This window comes from Macaca fascicularis, chromosome X, assembly GCF_037993035.2.
Source record: "Macaca fascicularis isolate 582-1 chromosome X, T2T-MFA8v1.1".
Lineage (NCBI taxonomy): Eukaryota > Metazoa > Chordata > Mammalia > Primates > Cercopithecidae > Macaca > Macaca fascicularis.
In genome coordinates this window covers 91,961,880-91,983,182 of record NC_088395.1, presented here as the reverse complement: position 1 = coordinate 91,983,182, position 21,303 = coordinate 91,961,880, and the positions used below count along the sequence as shown (strand labels likewise).

The following is a 21,303-nucleotide window of genomic DNA, read 5'->3' as shown; positions in this document are numbered from 1 at the left end:
AAGCACAAACAACTGAAGCAAAAATGAACAAATGGGATTACATCAAGTTAAAATCTTCTGTACAGCTTTTAACTTGTGAAGAGACAACCCACAGAATGAAAGAAAATATTGCATACTACCCATCTGACAATGAGGTAATAACCAGAATATATGAGGAGCTCAAACAATAGGAAAAAAATCTAATAATTTAATTTTTAAAAATGGGCCAAATATCTGAGTAGAGATTTCTCAATAGAAGGTGCACAAATGGCAAACAGGATGTGTAAAAATGTGCTCAGCATCATTGATCATCAGAGAAATGCAAATCAAAACTACAGTGAGAGATTATCTCACCCCAGTTAAAATGGATTTTATCCAAAAGGCAATAACACATGCTGGTGAGTATGTGGAGAAAAGGGAACCATAGTACACTGCTGGTGGGAATGTAAATTAGTGCAACCACTATGTAGAACAGTTTGGCGGTTCCTCAAAAAATTAAAAATAGAGCTACCATATGATCCAGCAATTCCACTGCTGGGTATATACACAAAAGAAAGGAAATAACCAACATTTGGAAGGAATCTAAAAATTTTATTTATCCAACAGTCTAATGGATAAAGAAAATTTGGTATATATACACAATGAAGTACTATTCAGCCATAAAAAGAATGATATCCTGTCAGTTAACAACAACATGGGTGGAAAAGGAGGACATTATGTTAAGTGAAATAAGCCAGGCACAGAAAAACAAATATCACATGTTTTCACTTATTTGTGGAAACTAAAATATAAAACATTTGAACTCATGGAGATAGAGAGTAGAATGATGGTAACCAGAGGTTGAGAAGGGTAGTGGGGCGGGGGTGAGAGAGTATTAGGGATTATTAATGGGCACAAAAAGTATTAGAAAGAATAAGATCTAGTATTTGATAGAAAAACAGTATAACTATAGTCAACAATAATTTAATTGTGCATTTAAAAATAACTAAAAGAGCATTATGAGTTGTTTGTAACACAGAGAAAGGATAAATACTTAAGGCGATGGATACCCCATTTACCCTGATATGATTATTACATATTGTATGCCTGTATCAAAATATCTCATATATCCCATAATTATGTACATCTGCTATATATGCACAAAAATTAAAAATTAAAGAAAAAGAAAAAATAATATAAAAGATAATCTAATATGCACTAGGTAGCATCATTTCTTTATTAAAATATGTATATAGATTAAAATAATAGTGAGGATTTTCAGAACCTAAAATTATTTTACTTTTTCTCTTGTCAGAATTGCTACTTCTGGCATAAAATAGGGAGAGACCAATTATTTATTTTTACCTCATTAGCCAAATGACATTGTATCTGAAATGCATTTAATTTCATCAGGGATTAATACCCACTGGATTAACTATGTTTGAATCAGTCCAATAGATATTAAATGTTCCAAATCAAAGCAAAATCAAGTAGTAATCTTATACATCCAAAACTGTCACCACATCCTTATAATTTTTGCTGGACATATATGTATAATCTCTATGTTATATAACCTTTTACTAATAGTGAGGTTTTCCATTGCCATGCAACAGTTCAGAACTCACTATCCAGTTGGATCTTAATACAGCAGATCTTATTACTTAATATTTTAATGACCTTTTGGGAGTTTAGTTCCTTAGATATAATTGTTTTTATATAATACGGCATTTTAAGAGCTTTATAATCTGCTAAACTACCCTTCTAAATAGGTGAAACGTGCACACATTTAAGCCAGTTACCTAGTAGGAATAAATTTAATTAAGCCAAGACTGTTCTACTGGATTGTCATTTGTTCCTTGACTACAAACTATCCCTACCCCTGAGAAGCCTTCTCACAAATATTTGTTCTCAAGCTGAAGGGAAACCAGGCAAGAGAATATAGATAGCTCAGTTGAAATCAGCAACTATTGATTGTACCTTATAATCACTACCACTGAACTATGTAACTACGGTTGGTTAAGTGTGTTGCCTTTGAATATGAAAGTTTATAAAGTGTGGAGGCTAGCAACAAAAGTCCACCTACTACTCCTAGAGTTTCACAGACTACAGATATGAAACAACACCCCAAATTGGAACCAGGTCAAGAACTTCCAGGGCAATAGTGAGGTGAGGTCCATAATTTCTCTTTAGAAATTATTTTCTTTTGAAATTACTTCCTTCCTACAGACTTTTTCTGGAAAATGGACACTAATTTGCCTCTGGTTGCACACTTAGGCATTGTTGCTTTGCCTTGAGTTTGCTAAAGCAATTATCATCATGGGCTTCTCACCTAGAATTAGAGACAAGGAATTAGACTGTTTGGCAATATTATAGTCAAATAGTGATCTGATTAAACGTACTTCATTGATGCATGCTCATGAATCTAACAATTTTTGTAATTTTTTAGAAAATATCATGTTTTGTATATCCGTATATATTTATATTCTTCAGCACAGTCTGTATTCCTTCCTTGATTATAGGTAAACAACTAAAGTAATTATCCAAGATTAACATTTGAAATAGCTCCCATTCATCAGGAAGATGAGTATATATGAGGTGCAGCTATATTTCACGTCAGTATTGTAACAGGGAGAAAACTTCTATCCATTACTGCTACCATTATTCTGGCCCAAGGCACACATGTATCCTTGGGACGACTTCTATCTTGGCTTTCTCAAGGCAACAAAAAAGATGGCTTTGAGCCACTTCTAAAAGCTATGTCAAAACAGACCAACAAATAGTTCCATTAAAATTAAGAAGCTCCAAAGAGCTGTGATTTAATAATGGAAAATATTGCTAACTAGCACAACACAGTTTACAGTTAGGAAAATTTCACCTTGGTCTTGAGTAATAGTCCTGACTTAACAATAGATGAGAATTTTAATTTCCTCAGTCCTCTCCCCTCCCAAATTTGAACCCAAATGTATTATGGATTCCAAAAGGGCTGGTTCGGTCCTTATCTTATGATTTTCCTAAACACATTGACTCTTTAAATGAGACATAGTTCTGAATAGCGACTTGCCTGCTTTTGACCTTCATTTCCTGAGAGGAGTCAATCACTGAGAAGCTGATGGACATTATCCAGAGGTCTATGTAGAACTCAAATACCAGCCTCCAACTCTACAAGGAGTTCAGTTTAGTTGCTCCAATTAGACTGTGTGATGATACTGACTCTTCCTAGTAAAGAAGGTACAAGGGATCATCATGATATTCCTAAGGAAGGGCTGCCTATACTTTTTCTGACTTTGTTAACCATTTGTTGTTGTTGTTGTTGGCGGCGGCTTTAAGAGAGAAACCTATAAAAAAATTATTTCCAGAATCACTAGCACTTGGGGACATTTCTAATCAGGTAGATTACTTCTTTCAATGCAACAAGTTTTAGTGAGCAGCTGTAGAGTGTTTAATCAGTACTGTATTAGATACTATCAAATATACCAAAAAATATGACTCATTCTTGTTTATTTCTTTTGTGGTAAAGAGAGGGTGCTGAGAGAACAAGACTTACATCTGTATAATAGTATAAAAACAATTCAAGATAACTGAGCACAAAGAGCTGAATTGAATTAGCTTGTTGGTTGGCATAGTTTTAGTTTTCATGGATATGGTAGATTTTGAGATGAGTTTCAAAGGATGGGTAAGATTTGGATATACAACAGGAAGGACAGAGGGTATTTAAGCAGAAAACAATGTGAGTAAAATCCTAGAGGCAGGAATGTGTGGTGTGTGCCCCAGAGAGTGAAATCTACTATGGCTAAAGGAGAGAACATACTGGGAAAAAAATAAATTTATGTTTATGTAAGCATTTAAAGGTTTTATATAGAATATGTAAATATAGACATATGAAACTATGTCTATTTTCATATATTATCTACATCTCTATATATGCACTACTTGTTAATTCTATGATATTTAAACGTACTATGTGATAATATTGACTTTACAGGTTTACCCATCTACTCATGCCTTCATGCATGAGACTTTATTCTTTTTAGGAGATAATCATTATTTACTCAGGAAAGCAACTCCAAAGTGTACATGGACAAGATAACTAATATTGTGGTATATTCATCTAGACTTAACAAAAATGTGATGATACTACACTGTATTTTGTGTCTCACTTTTTTTCACTGACCAATATTTTATAAACTGATTTTTGTGTCACAGATGTAATTATGAAAAATTATCTTTGCTTACTTTGCAATTCTTCCATTTGCTTTAGAATGTACAGTGTTTTAAGGTCTGCATTCAGAGGAGAGGTTGAAAAGGAAGTATCAATAGTCAAATTCAAATTCATTTACCATCTATATGCTTAAGAATAAATGTGTTTTTAGGGTACTTGGTTTCACATGCAATATTAAAAGTAGTATGGAGTGTAACCTAAGTTATTATCCTCCAGGCAGTGTGTTTTGGGGATGGGAGCCACAGCGCCCAATAATATTGAAAGGATTGATACCCAAGAATAGGAAGCCAATAGAATGGTCTTATTTAGGACACTGTTCATAGTAATTTACGTCTAGGATTTCAAATGTCTCTGAAGTCTATGAGTTCTCTACAGTTGGCTCTGAGCTACTCTTTCCAATGTGAGATTGACTAAATATTCGCTTTAAATAATAAATGGGGGAAGTCAAACAAGAAATACTTTAAAACGCATTGAATTGAGTAGGTTTATTTAATCTACCTTTAAGATATACTAACAAATCAGACTGACTTTCACTTAGAATATGCAAGTCCAACTGGAAGTAATTCTACTATAGTCAGTATAACTCAAAAATCAGTATGTTGAAGAAATATCTGCACTCCCATGTTGATTGCAGCACTATTAACAATATCCAAGATATGAAATCAACCTAAGTGTCCATCAACGGGTAAGTGGATAAAGAAAATATGGTGTGTATATACACAATGTACACAATGGAGTATATTCAGTCATAAAAAGGAATAAAATCCTATCATTTGAGGCAACATTGATAAGTCTGGAGGACATTATGTAAACTGAAATAAGCCCAGCACAGAAAGATAAATATCACATGTTCTCACTTATATGGGGGAGCTAAATATATAAATATATTGATGTCATGCAAGTAGAAAGTAGAATAGTGGTAGCAAGAGGCTTAGAAGGGAGGGGGAAGAAAGTATAGGAAGAGATTGGTTAACAAATCCAAAACTACCACTATGTAGAAAAAATAAATTCCAGTGTTCTATAACACTGTAGGGAGACTATAGCTAATAGAAATTTACTCTATAATTTCAAATATCTAGAAGAGAGGATTTTAAATGCTCTCACCGTGAAGAAATGATTATTGTTTGAGATGATGAGTATGCTATTATCCTGATTTGATTATTACAGATTGTATGCAGGTATTGAAATAGTACACTAAAACTCATAAATATGTACTTTTATTATGTGTCAATTAATTTTTAATTTTAAAAATTAATAAAAAGTATAATTCATATTTTCTTTTTTCCACAGGAGACATATGAATAAGCCATGTGATTTAATTTGCTCATTTTGCTGTTTTATTTAATGCCTATATTCAAGAATGTTTATGTTATTCAAGTTTCTCATTCATTCGAACACTTAGACTTGAGTGAAATGAAGTTGAAATTGCCATCGCAATGTTGATTTTTCTTTAAATTTCTCCCACGTTAAAAAATGTATCTCTGAAAAAATGGCTTGATTTGTGTGATGACTTTAATAGGTTATCTTGCTTTCACTTCACATAAAAATATCTGTGAACTTAGAAAAACTTAATATTGCTTACAATTGTGATTGATGTTTGCTTCAGGTGATAATTCAGGACGATGGCCCTGAAAAATTGGACCCCAGATATTTTGGAGAGTTGCTTGCTGATCTGAGTCGAAAGAATACGGATCTATATCACTGCTTATTAGAACATTTGCAGAGAATTGGAGGAAGGTACTGTAAACATATTATTTGCCTTCATGTTGTAGCTACCAAACATTTTACAACATTCTAATATTTTAAAAATAGACTTTATTTTTACCAGCAGTTCTAGGTTCACAGCAAAACTCTAGTACTTTCAATAGGTAACAGGGCGGATATGAGCAAATGTCTCATTTTAAGAGTTAACATAGATTATGAAAATCATCAGACAAAAAACAAAAAACACAAGCCCTTTTAGGATTAGTAAAGAATTCCATGTACCCTCCTTTGTGATGTACTTTCATGGCAAAAGCAACCTCTTGGGCAAGGAGCTAAAAAATGCATGGCATACTATAACTTGTTTTAAGATATTATATTGATGATACTAGGTACCATCCTATTGCCAACACACAACTGTTTATCTTCCACTTATGTGCGTTCAACATATGTAGGCCAGAGTTTAAAATATATTTGATATGTCATATATTATATATAAACTTTGTATATTATATTATCTATTACATTAAATTAAAAATATATCAATGGATATAAGCATAATTTTATATAATACAATATAAAATTATAGATTTAAATAGATATGCATTAAAAATTTATCAACTGTTCATGTGTAGATGAGACCATATTTTGTCATGAAATGAATTCTATAAGCTACACCCCAAAAGGTGCCTTCCACTATATAGTTACAGCATATCTGTGGCCATCTGTCAGGCAAAATCTAGGAAAGCTCCACAAATTCAAAATAATCTGGAAGATAAAGGAAAGTCAATAGAATTTTTTCTAATTCAGACTTTTCACTAACTAGATTCTTCTACCTCTTAGATTTTAAATAATATATAATTTTATATAATATATAGGTTAATGTAAATGGGATGACACCATATATACTATTTTGTATGTTTTCTCACTCAAATATATATAGTATATATTTTTCCATGTCAACATTCTGGTGTCTGTAATGTATTCTCTCTTAATCTCTTGTACAGCTTGTCTTTTCCCTATGTATTAGCTCCCTCCCACCTGACTTTTCTTGCTTTCATATTAATGACTACAACCATTATCTTACTGTCACCCTCAACTGCTTTGCCTCCTTGTTGAACTGCCCTTCCCACTTAGCAAAACCCCAACTCTGGATTACTCTAACTCTCTGCCCTATTCTCTTTTTTAAAAAAAACACCAACACCTCCTTCATCCAACACCCACTATCTTTAGAATGCAGAGGGCTCCATGAGGGCTGTTTTATTTACCCTGGTGTCCTTGGTGCATAGTGTGGTGGCTGGTTTACTGTGGTGCTCAACAGATATTTGCTAAATGAACAAAGGCCTTAATTACTGCTATGCTCATGCAGCTGATCACTGCTAGAGAAAAGCAGAGCCATTTATTTGAACTGGTGCCATTATAAATGCATGATTTCTATCTTCAACTTGACCTTCATCATAGTTTTATCCTAATCAACACCATCTCCACTACCCATTATACAAACAAGTCTCCTTCTTTCCCATTACCTAAACAACTATTTCATCTCTTTACACATGTTCATTATTTTAAAATATTTCCCTTAATGTAATAATCAGTTGTATGTTAAGCATCCACCATGTGCCAGGCATTATCTATATTACCTAATTTGCATGATAACCTTACAAAGTTTCAGATGAAGACCCAAAGAGAATAAGTTATTAAGATCACACAGCTACTAAGTGCCTGAGATAGATTCAAACATTTTTGAGTACTCCTTTACCTATAATCTATGAACTTTTCTGCAAAGCCTTCCCTAAATCTTCAGTTTGGTCTAGGTGCTCTACTTCTGTGCATTAACCATGCCCTGTGAATATTTCTATCAAAGTATCACATTGTAAAATTCAGAAGTATATAGGACATAGTCTTAAGTACCCTTGTTGTAGATCCAGAGTTCATATCCTGGGTTCATGTCACAGTTTTTTTTTTATACATACTAAATGCATAGTATCAGGCAAGTAAAAATACGTATTCATTTGTTAAAGCAATAAATTAGTTAAGATATTTAGTTACAAGTGGCATCCGCATCATGTGAACATTTAGAAATAGACCTAAAGAATCAGAAATTCTGTGGGGAGGGCTCAGCAACACGCTTTTCAGAGGATTCTGATACATGATCAAGTTTCAGGACCACTAAACTGAGGCTGCAAAAGTGGCAAAATCTGGGACTAGAACCCACACTCTGAGAACCAATTTTCCTTAGGAAAATCACTTAACCTTGCAACACTAGATGTGTAATATTAGGCAAATTGTTTAAGATTGTGCATACAGGGAGTGTCACTCTGTTCCTTTTTCTGCCCAATGTAATTCTAGCCACCATCTTCCAGTGTTGAATGAAGATATACTCCCCACTGACTTTTCCACCTCCCTAATCTGCTCTCTTTGCTTCCACGTTCTCCATCTTTCCCTCCTCTTTTGTATACACTTTTCCTATTATTCCAAAGTGCAATTCAGCAATTAGTGGGCTGCAAGGTAAAAATTAAAGAAGTTTGTCACATGAAACCATTCTGGTGACTTTTTAAAATTCTGATATTAAGTGCTATTTATTGTTCCTTGTTTTGTTTCTTTGTTTTGTTTTCTTATTTATAGAAAGAAAAGTGACTAGGGACGTGTATATCAGGTTGGCATTTGAATTGGAAGAAGTAAGGATTAGTATCTTTTAAATGCAAAGGTCTATTAATATTATCATAATTCCAGTTAAGAGTAATGCAAGACTACTAAAACTGCATTGTGATTCACATTTTTAACTTGCTTTAGCTTTGCATCTATACATGTAGTTACTTTAGTAAAGCATTGAAAAACAAGAAGCTATTTCTACTTTTGCTAGGGCCTCCCTATAAATTCGATTTTGGGCAACACAGGAAATACCACATAGGTACATGCAGACAATTGCACATATGTAGTCATGCCTTGGAAAAGGGAACCTTCAGTAATCTTTCTACTCACTAGTTCATATAGTTTGGTAAGTGTGTGTAAGAGCTTTTGCACAGTAAGTGACCCACTTGTCTCTGTAGGCAATATATTACTCATAAGCCGTTACAAAGAAAGTAGTGGTAGGAGTTAACACAGTAAAACTATTTTACTTTAAAATAAATATTATGGGGGCTGAAGAGGAAAGAAGCTGGGAACCCTGAACGGGGCTACCCACACACTGGGGCTCCTTTCTAGGCCCCAACAACTCCTCGGGAAGGAGTGAGTTGAGCAGGTAAAGAGCAACCTGCACTTGGCATGGGCCTCTGGAAATCTGCCAGCAGGAGACTCCACAACTCCCATGAACATGTGAGTTGGCAGGGAGACATGCTTAGAGAAGTGGTAGGGGCAGAACTCCAGTCAGTGTGGAGCCTAGAGGGTTGGTGTGGGAGCCTCTGTAATGGAACACAGCCAAGGATGCCCATCCCTAGGACACTTTAGCCCTAGGGAAACTGTTGGACCTAAACATTGCAGGGCAGTCTTGCCCATGAGAAGAGGCCAGAACACCCCTCAGTCTACTGCCCTCTCCTGCAGCCCCAGACTGGCTCTGCCTGCTTGTAGTGCAGCCTCAGATGCCCAGGTGGGGTGTGTCCTGGGGGCCCTCATCATACCTCCTGCACTGACAGGCACTACTTGATCAGTGAAGAGCTCTAGTGGGCAGGGGAGCAGCCCCCGTGGGCATGCACCAGTCTGCCCGTGTCCTTCCCCATAACAGTCTCCCTCGTGCCACTTTGTTGCACGCACTGTCCTATGGCCACCCCCATCCTCCACATTGTTTTGACAGTGCGTGTGTGCAGACGGGCCTTGCCTCCCCTTTCCCACTAGCATGAATGTGCGCATGCATCTTGCTGTGCCACAGCTGCCAGCGTCGGTGCATCCTGCCCCCCAGTCCCCTGCTGTGCCGCCATTATCATCAGAGCATTCGTCGGCTCAGAGACCACTAGTCCAGCACCCACCAGCGCCCCGCACCTGCACGGACACTGCTGTCTATGTGAAAGTATGTGGGGAGACCAGTGGACCCGCCCCCACCCCCAGCAGTAGCTGCCGCCTGTGTGAACGCGCACACAAAGGGCGCGCACAGTTCAGTGCTACCAGTGCCCCACCCCTGTGCTAACACCACTGCCGGGCAAAAGCATGCAGGGACACTGGCGGAGCCTGATGCCTCCCCCACCTCCACCATGCTGCCACAGCTGCCACTGTAAACACTACCACAGAGGCCGGCACGCCTGCACCTGCAATCTCCATGTTGCAGTCAATGAATGTGCACCCCACCATACTGCCACTGCTGTTGGCATGTGCAAACGAAGGTGGATCACACTGCCACCACTCTATAGAGTATGGTGGCTGGCACCACCCATAGGAGTGTTGTGACCAGCGGTCTGGGAAGAATTCAACCTCTCCAGTGTGGCAAGTTCCTAACATTCAGGGGCCATATATCAAAGTCTGGCCCAATACCACACCCCCAGAATTCAAGCATGCAGTTCAGGAGTCCATAGCTGAGCCTTGGCCCCCTAAAATACTCCAGAAACGAAGCCAGTCGACCGTACTCACCTTGTACTACAACCAAATCTCCAAGGACACCAAACAGGATAAAAGAAAAAAATAACCAACCAAAGGTCAGCAGCTTCAAAGATTGGAGGAACATCAGCCCACAAAGATGAGAGAGAACCAGTGCAAGAACTCTGGCAACTCAAAAATCCAGAGTGCCTTCCTACCTCAAAAGGATTGCACTAGTGCCCCAGCAATGGTTCCTAACCAGGATGAGATGGCTGAAATGACAGAAATAGAATTCAGAATATGGATAAGAACAAAGATCATCGACACAGAGGAGAAAATTGAAAACCAATACAAGGAGTTTAAGGATTACAATAAAACAATGCAGGAGCTGATAGACAAAATGGCTTAATATAAGAAAGAACCAAACTGATTTAATAGAGCTGAAAAACGTGCTACAAGAATTTCATAATGTAATTGCAAGTTTTAACAGCAGAATTGACAAAAGTGGGGAAAAAAATCTCAGAGCTTGAAGACTGGCTCAACAAAATAACTCAGAGAAAAAGAACAAACAACAAAGAAGGATGAACAAAACTTCTGAGAAATAAGGGATTATGTAAAGAGACCCTCTATGACACCTGGGCATGCCTGAGAGGCAGAAAAATGAAGCAACTTGGAAAACATATTTCAGGATATTGTCTACGAAAATCGACCCAACCTCACTAGAGAGGCCAATATTCAAATTCAGGAAATGCAGAGAACCTCTGCAAAATACTTCACAAGAAGACCACACAAGACACATAGTCATCAGATTCTTGAAATGAAAGAAAAAAATGTAAAAGGCAGTTGGAAAGAAAGGGCAGGTAACCTACAAAGAGAACCTCATTGAGTCAGCAACAGATCTGTCAGTAGAAACCCTACAAGCCAAAAGAGAATGGGGGCCTATATTCAGCACTCTTAAAGAAAATAATTTTCAACCAAAAATTTCACATCTGGCCAAACTAAGTTTTATAAGCAAAGGAGAAATAAGATCATTTTCAGAGAAGCAAATGCTTAGGGAATTTGGTAGCACCAAACATACCTTACAAGAAGTCCTGAAGGAATTGCTAAATATGGAAAGGAAGACCATTATTAAGCACTATAAAAACACACTTAAGTACACAGGACAGTGATACTATATGCGGGCAAACGCATGCAGGGACACTGGCGGAGCCTGTGTTACTATAAAGTAACCACACCAACAAGTCTACATAATAATCAGCTAACAACATGATGACAGGATCAATACTAACCTTGAATACAAATGGGCTAAATGCCCCAATTAAAAGGTACAGGGTGGCTAGTTGGATAAAGAAGCAAAACTCAAAGGTATCCTATCTTCAAGAGACTCATGTGACATAAAATGACACCCATAGGCTCAAAGTAAAGAGATGGAGAAAAATCGACAAAGCAAATGGAAAACAGAAAAAAGCAGGTGTTGCAACCCTAATTTCAGAGAAAATAGACTTTAAACTAACAAAATCAAATAAGACAAAGGGCATTACATAATGGTAAAGGGCTCAATATGAGACCTAATAATCCCACATACATATGCACCCAACACAGGCACATCAAGATACATAAAGAAAGTTCATAGAGAGCTATGAGGAGATTTAGATAACAACACAATAACAGTGGGAGACTGTTACACTCCACTGACAGTATTAGACATATCAGCAAGACAGAAAACTAACAAAGATATTCGGAACCTTAACTCAACACTTGACAAAATGGACCTAAGAGATAGCTACAGAACTCTCCACCTCAAAACAACAGACTATACATTCTTCTCATCTGCACATGGCACATATTCCAAAATTGACCAAAAATTGAGCATAAAACAATCATCAGCAAATACAAAAACAAACAAATAAACAAACAAACAAACAAACAAAAAACCATGAAATAACAACAACTACACCCTTGAACCACAGTACAATAAAAATAGAAATTGATGCTAAGAAAATCACTCAAAACCATATAATTAAATGGAAATGAAACAACCTTAATTTCATTATTTACCCAATGACTTCTGGGTAAATAATGAAATTAAGCCAGAAATCAAGAAATTCTTTGAAACGAATCACAACAAACATACAACGTATCAGAATCTCTGGGATACAAACAAGCAGTGTTAAAAGGGAAGTTTATAGTACTAACGTCCCATATCAAAAAGTTAGAAAGATCTCAAATTAACAACCCAAAAACACATCTAGAGGAACTATAGAAACAAGAGAAAACTAACCCCGAAGACAGTAGAAGACAAGAAATAACCAAATTCAAGCTAAACTGAAGGAAATTGAGACATGAAAAACTGTACAAAAGAGTGATGAATCCAGAAGCTGTTTCCTTGAAAGAAGTAATGAGAAAGATAGACATTTAGCTAGACTAATAAAGAGAAAAAGTGGGAAGATACAAATAAATGCAATCAGAAATGAAAAGGGGATAGAAATACAAAAATCCCTCAGAGACTATTACAAACACCCTTATGCACACAAGCTAGAAAACCTAAAGCAAATACATTCCTGAAAACATACAACTTCTGAAGATTGAACCAGGAAGAGACTGAATCCCTGAACAGACCAATAATGAGTTCTGAAACTGAGTCAGTAATAATGAGCCTAGCAAATAGCAAAAGCCCAAAACCAGATGGATTCACAACCAAATTCTACCAAATGTATAAGGAAGAGTTGGTATCATTTCTACTGAAACTCTTCTGAAAAAATAAGAAAGAGGGACTCCTTTCTAACTCATTCTATAAGACCAGCATCATCCTGATACCAAAACCTGGCATGGACACAACAAAAAACAAAAATTAAGGCCAATATACTTGATGAACATTGATGCAAAAATCCCCAATAAAATACTAGCAAACCAAATTAAGCAGCACATCAAAAAGCTAATCCACACCACAATCAAGTAGGCTTTATTTCTGGGAGGCAAGGTAGGTTTAACATATGCAAATCAATAAATGCTAGTACAGAACTGAAAACAAAAACCACATGATCACTCAAAAGGTACAGAAAAGGTTTTCTGATGAAATGTAAGATCCCTTCATGTTAAAAACTCTCAAGAAACTAAGAATTGAAGAAACATACTTCAAAATAATAAGAGCCATCTCTAACAAGCCCATAGGCAACATCATACTAAATGGGCAAAAGATGGAAGCATTCTTCTTGAAACCAGAACAAGATAAGAATGTTCTCTCTCACCACTTCTATGCAACATAGCACTGGAAGTCCCAGCCAGAGCTATCAGGCAAGAGAAAGAAATAAAGGACATTCAAGCAGCAAGAAAGGAAGTCAAACTATCCCTCTGTGCAGACAATATGATTCTATACCTAGAAAACCCCATAGCCTCTGCCCAAAAGTTCCTTGATTTGATACACCACTTAAACAAAGTTTTAGGATGTGAAATCAATGTACAAAAATCAGCTACATTTCGATACACCAACAATATCCAAGCTGAAAGCCAAATCAAAAATACAATCCCATTCACAATTGCTACAAAAAGAGTAAAATACTTAGGAATACAGCTAACCCAGGGAGTAAAAGACCTCTACAATAAGAATTACAAAACACTGCTCACAGAAATCAGAGATGACACCAACAAATAGAAAAACATTCCATGCTAGTGGATAAGAATAATCAGTATTATCAAAATGACAATACGGCTGCCCAAAGCCATTTACAGATTCAATGCTATTCCTATCAAACTAACAATGTCATTCTTCACAGAATTAAAGAAAACTATTTTGAAATTCATATGGAACCATAAAAGACTGGAATAGCAAGACAATCCTAAGCAAAAATAACAAAGTTGAAGGCATCAAATTACCCAACTTAAAACTCTACTACAAGGCAACAATAACCAAAACAGTATGGTGTTGCTACAAAAACAGACACATAGACCCATGGAACAGAATAGAGATCCCAGAAATATTGCCAAATACCTACAATTATCTGATTTTTGACAAAATCTACAAAAATAAGCAATGGGGAAAGGACTCCTTATTCAATAGATGGTGCTGGGATAACTAGTTAGCCATATGCAGAATATTGAAAGTGGAACCCTCCTTACACAATATACAAAAATTAACTCAAGTTGGATTAAAGTCTTAAACCTGAAACCAAAATCTATAAAAACTCTCGAAGATAACCTAGGAAATATCATTCTAGACCTAAGACTTGACAAAGACTTCATGGACAAAGATGCCAAAAGCAATTACAACAAAAACAAAAACGGACAAATGGGACCTAATTGAACTGAAGACCTTCTGCACAGCAAAATAAACAATCAACAGACTTAAAAGACAATCTACAGAATAAGAGAAGAAAATATTTGCAGACTATACATCCAACACAGGTCTAATATCCAGAATCTATAAGGAATTTAAACATTTTTTTAAAGTTCAGGAGTACAAGTACAGGCTTGTTACATAGGTAAACTTGTGTTACGGGGGTTTGTTGTACAGATTATTTCATCACACATGTATTAAGCGTAGTACCCATTAGTTATTTTTCCTGATCCTCTTCCTCCTCCCACCCTCCACCTTTTAATAGGCCCCAGTATGTGTTGTTCCCCCTCTATGTGTCCATGTGTTCTCATCATTTAGCTCCCACTTATAAGTGAGAACATGCAGTATTTGGTTTTCTGTTCCTGTGTTAGTTTGCTAAGAATAATGGCCTCCAGCTCCATCCATGTCCCTGCAAAGGGCATGATCTTGTTTTTTATGGGTATGTAGTATTCCATGGTGTATATGTACCACATTTTCTTTATCCAGTCTATCACTGATGGCATTTAGGTTGATTCCACGTCTTTGCTATTGTGAATAGTGCTGCAATGAACTTACACAAGCATGTGTCTTTACAGTAGAATTATTTATATTCTTTTGTGTATATGTACAGTTATGGGATTGCTGGGTAGAATGGTATCTCTGTCTTTAGGTCTTTGAAAAATTGCCACACTTCTTTTTGACAACTTACAAGCAAAAAACAAACAACCTCATTAAAAAGTGGGCAAATGACATGAACAGACACTTTTCAAAAGAAGACATACATGTAGCTGACAAGCACATGAAAAAAATCTCAACATCACTGAACATTAGAAAAATGCAAATCAAAACCACAATGAAATACCTTCTCACACCAGTCAGAATGGTTGTTATTAAAAAGTCAAAAAATGACAGATTCTGGTATGGTTGTGGAGAAAAGGTAATGCATATGCACTGCTGGTGGGAATCTAAACTAGTTCAGCCATTGTGAAAAGCAGTTTGGCAATTTGTCCAACAACTTAAAACAGAATCACTATTTGACCCAGAAATTCATTGAATCAAATGCTGATTCTGTTTTAAGTTCTTGGACTAATTGCCAAACTGTTTTCAACAATACGCAAAGGAATATAAATCGTTCTACCATACAGACACTTGCACACCTATGTTCATCACAGCACTATTCACAATAACAATGACGTGGAATCAACCTAAATGCCCACTGATGGTATTTAGACTGGATAAAGGAAATGTGGTTCATCTATACCACGGAATACTATATAGCCATATAAAAGAATGAGATCATGTTCTTTGCAGGGACATGGACGGAACTGGAGGCTGTTATTCTTAGCAAACTAATGCAGAAACAGAAAGCCAAATACTGCATGTTCTTACTTATAAGTGGGAGCTAAACACTGAGTACATACAGACACAAAGAAGGGAACAACAGACCTACTTGAGGGTGGAGGGTGGGAGGAGGATGAGGATCAAAAAACTACCTATTGGGTACTGTGCTTGTTACCTCAGCGATGAAATCATTTGTACACCAAACCACCACAAAATGCAATTTACCTATATAACAAACCTGTACATGTACCCCTCAACTTAATATAAAAGTTAAAAAAAAGAAGACACAAATCAATCTTGAAATGTTTTCATGATAAAATTCTATTAGACAATAAAGTCAAGTTAATTATTTTAAAATAAAATAAATATTATGCCTTGCTGTCAGAACCCATGTTTACTGTTTTCTGTTCATTTGTTTGAGAAGTATGTTTACCATATATATTTTGGGCCTAATTCTTCCATCAAGAGGAGTGGGAACAAGTTGGCAAAAATGAAGGCCTATGTCTTGCCCCAGACAACACTATCAATGTATCCTTTCCAGTTTTCAACATTCCCAAAGGAGCAAGTGCCAGTCTGGTATAACCAGAAACAAATCTTCTTCAGCATTTTCCTACCTATCATGGCTCCACAAAGGGTCTTTCAAGCCCTGTGACCAAATCTTCATTATGATGCTGGAAATTCTATTACCCCACTAGAATTTTGATCATTTTGCTTAATGCTTTGTCCCTATGTAAATATTCAAATATCCTTCAAGCCAGTCATTGCCAAATATACTCTAGTATAGATTAAATGAGTTATTCAGGCTTTTCTTGCAAGCTTTGATTTTATTAAATAGGGTATGAAGAACTTGAAAACACTGTGGAGGGAAGATGGAATCAGCACTGAAAGATACAAGAAGGAGAAAATGAAAGTGGAAATAGAGAGAGAAAAGCTATTTTTGTTATTTATTCACCCAAGTAGCATTTATTGCCAAGCACAGGGGACTTCTAATCTAGCCACAATTAAACTGGTGCTAACGGATAGTACTAACCACTTCTGTATATTTTATTATTTTGTTATTCAGATGTTCATTTTTAATAGATCTGCTAATTCCAGAAAAAATATTTTAGTCAAACTAACTAAAAGTGCCATTTTAGTTTTAACATTTTCACTTGTGCTTATAAATTGAATAAGTCCTCTTATATTTCAAAAAGTAAGATACAATTAATAGAAAACTAGCATTTATATATGATCAGTGAATATACTTTCCTAAAGTTGTCTATCTTTTTTTTTGTTCTTGCAGCAAACAAGACTTTGAGTCTACAGATGAGGTAAGTGCAAAAATAGTTGAAAATCGAATATAGTGTAATAAGAGATTCTGATATTTGCAATAATAATATTCTTTTAGTTAAGTACCTTTACTAGACTGAAAATGCAGGTAAGTGAAAAAATTTGTGGCCATTTTGCCTTTAAAATTATATAAACACTACATATTTATAATAACTATAAAACTACTAATCATTCACAAAAATGTTTTATCAACTGTCACTTTGTGATTTGTCTATGCTTATTGCAATATTTATTTGAAATGTTCTATTTTTAATTTCTGTGTGTACATAGTAGGTGCATTTATTTATGGGGTACAAGACTTATTTCACTGACCACATATTCTCTGCTTTAGAAAACTGAAATCTGTATGATTAATTAAATAGCAAATTTAGTTTTAATATGCTTCAAAACCTTGTATGTGCCATGCCAGTCAGCAACTTAAAGTAAAAATATTTTCAAGTATTAATCTAGTACATATGCATATTATCTTAATAATTGCTTTTAATAGAATAATCAAATAGAGAAAAACCTATTTCAATGCAATAAAAAGCACAGTTCCCTCTTTTGTGATTTTAATCGTTTTTTCCAGTGTACTGGTATACTGCATTCATTACAATTATTCAGTAATTCCTAAATTACCTTTAAGAAATACTTCCCTTCAGCTCCTCACTTAAAATTAGTTGAAGCTGTTTCAGTGTTGTGGTGGCAACATCACAATCTTTCAAAAGTCACCACAGCTCTATGTAAATTCTTAGTAAAACCTGTAACACCCTTAATTTTTATTTCCCAAAGTTTTCATTATTTCAAAAATGAACTTCTAGAATGTCATATCACCCAAAAAAACTTCCAGTTTTTAAAAATATACAATGAATAAAGTGTGTAAAGGTATTTAATAGACCATTTTGCTTTTGTTTTAATTTCATTTTTTAAAAAATAGAAATGGAACTTCTCATTGGTTGCCCAAAGGTTTTCCCTCGAATGCGTGGAATTCAGGATTATTTTTATACTGTTTGTAATATAATTGATTTTTTAAAAATAAGAACTGATAAGGCTAGAAATTAAACTCATAGAAACTGTTTCTCAAAAAGTGAATCTTTTAATATTCCTAAAATATGTCCCATTACACAAAAGTCTGTGGATTGCTTTTCTTAAGATTGACATGTATCTGTTCCATGGATAAGCCTTTTTTTCTTACAGTCGGAAGACATTGAATCATTGATTCCTAAAGGATTATCAGAGTTTACAAAACAGCAAATTCGCTACATTCTGCAGGTGAGATGGGGTCAAGCGTGGATGTGTGAAATCAACACTAACAAACAGCTTCCTAGGTTGCTTCCCTTGATTAAGAACAGAAAGTCCCAAATTAAAATCCTCTTTCCTAAGAGTTGATGATTCTTTGATTAGACTAGGGTTATATTTCAGTTTAGTGAGATCACCAAAAAGTATATTGAATGACTAGCATCTGGGAACACATTCTGGAAATATTATTCCCTTCTATAGAATGCCCTTATTTACCCCTCAGCACTTTAGTACAATCTGACTCTATCTCATAGTTTTTGCCTTCCTCTTCTCCATTCCACCCTCTTTCCTACCACACGCACCCTATCTCATCATTGGCAAGGAGAAATGGAAAGGCCAATTCCTTACTTTTCCAGAATTGTGGTAGAGACCACTGGAACAGTAAATTCCCCATGAGGAAGGGAGAGACCACAGATCAAGACAGATAATAAGGACTGGGCGCGGTGGCTCACGCCTGTAATCCCAGCACTTTGGGAGGCTGAGGTGGGCGGATCCCTTGATGTCAGGAGTTTGAGACCAGCCTGGTCAGCATGGTAAAACCCCGTCTCTCTACTAAAAATACAAAAATAAGCCGGGCATGTTGGTGCATGCCTGTAATCCCAGCTACTTGGGAGGCTGAAGCAGGAAAATCGCTTGAATACAGGAGGTGGAGATTGCAGTGAGCTGAGATCGCACCACTGCACTGCAGCCTGGGCAACAAAGCAAGACTCCGTCTCAAAAAAAAAAAAAAAAAAAAAAGGAAAAGATAGATGCTAAGAAAATATGACTAAAAAGAAGAGTACATGTTTTTCCAACAAATGAACCTAAAGATAATCTAGTTTTGTCTGGTGACGCCAATTTCTAAATTTGATATTTGGTCTCAGGTCTTTGTTGATCACCAAAGTATTGAACCTGGTATAATGTTTATGAAAATTAAATGAAATATTATTTTAGTGACAAACAGTCTGTATTATAGATGGTGGTTTGAGGAACACATATGCTCCTCAAAACCTGAATCTGGGAGCCATTCTTGATATTATCTCTGGTGGTGGGATGTCCATCCAACGTGCATTCCAGGTCTATTTTTTTTTAAAAACTCTTTCTGAGGATCTTTGCGTCTAAGTTCATGAGACACATTGGTTTGTAGGTTTGTAGTTTTCTTTTCTTTCTTTTTTTCGGTACTCTCTTTGGTTTTGATATCAGGGTAATACAAGTTTCATAAAATGAGTTAGGAAATGTTTCTTCCATTTCTATTTTCTAGAAGACTCTGAATATTTGTTGCTAATTCCTTTTTAACATTTGATAGAATTCTCCAGTGAAAATATCTGGGCCTGGAGATTTGGTTTAGGGGAATAAAAAAACTAAATTCAATTCCTTAATAGTTACAGGGATCTTCAAATGATTTATTTTATATTGGGTGAGTTATGGTATCTTGTGTTTATCAAAGAAGTAGTCCATTCCATCTAAGTTGTCAAATCTATGCATGTATAGTTGTTCATGTTGTTTATAGTATTTTATCCTTTTGATGGCTGTACTGCTATTCTCTATTTAATTCTTGATATTAATAATTAGTGTCTTCTGTTTTTCTTCTTTGTCAATCTTGTCAGAGGCTTATCAATTTTACTGACTTTTTCAAATAAGCAGATTTTAGTTTCATTGGTCTTCGCTATTGTTTTTCTGTTTTCAGTTTCATTGATTTCTGTTTTAAAAGAATGAATTTTAATGGTCTTACCACAAAAATGATAAGTTTCTGTTCTTATCTGTATTACGCCCTATCTTTGCTTGCTTTTGGTATATTTTGCTCTTATTTGTCTAGGTGCTTGACATAGGAACTTAGGTTATTGATTTGGAACCTCTCTTGTTTTCTAATATAAGCATTTAGTGCTACAATTTCCCTTTTAGCATGGCTTTAACTTTCTTTTGATTAATGTTTGTGTGGTTTGATTATTGTCCAACCTTTTACTATCATATATATACATATATATATGCAAAATTTTCATTTTATTTGAAGCGAGTATCTTATAGATACGGGAGTGGGATTTTTTTTCTTTATCCTCTCAGTCAATCTCTGTCTTTTATTTATTTTGTATATTTAGATAAGTTGCAATTATTGTTATGTTAGGGCTAGATCAGTCATTTTGTTTTGTTTCCTGTTTGTTGTCTCTAATTTTTGTTTCCCTGTTTTCTTTGTCCTGCTTTCCCATGGATTACTTGAACATGTTTTAGAATTCCACTTTAATTTGTCTCTAGTACCCTTGCTTGTATCTCTTACTATGGCTTTTTAGTGGTTGCTCTAAGTATTACATTGTATATTATTTTAAACCATTTAAACACTTAGCCCAGTGTACTGGTGTTGATATTTCACCAGTTTCAGTGAAATGTATAAAATTTTGCTTCCTTTACATATCTTTATTATCTGCATTTATAATTGTCTTAAATATTCTCTCTACATACATTGAGAACTACATTAGACAGTGTTACTAAATTTTGCTTCAACCACTTAACATAATTTAGAAAATTCTAGAAAAGTTTCCAGGGCAAGATGGCTGAATAGGAACAGCTCGGGTCTGCAGCTCCCAGAGAGATCAATGCAGAAGACAAATGATTTCTGCATTTTGAACTAAGGTACCCAGCTCATCTCATTGGGACTGGTTAGACAGTGGGTGCAGCCCACAGAGGGCAA

At 35.6% G+C, this 21,303-nt stretch overlaps 1 protein-coding gene across 2 annotated transcripts in view; it reads left to right on the top strand.

The window, feature by feature from the left end:
- Window positions 1–21,303, top strand: part of POF1B (POF1B actin binding protein) — a 107,875-nt gene that overhangs the window by 44,801 nt on the left and 41,771 nt on the right. For both annotated transcript variants that reach the window (XM_005594064.5, XM_005594063.5), the window contains exons 6-8: window positions 5,784–5,914; window positions 17,317–17,344; window positions 18,540–18,614. In XM_005594064.5, the coding sequence (XP_005594121.3) occupies window positions 5,784–5,914; window positions 17,317–17,344; window positions 18,540–18,614 (234 nt within the window). The remainder of the gene's footprint in view (window positions 1–5,783; window positions 5,915–17,316; window positions 17,345–18,539; window positions 18,615–21,303) is intronic.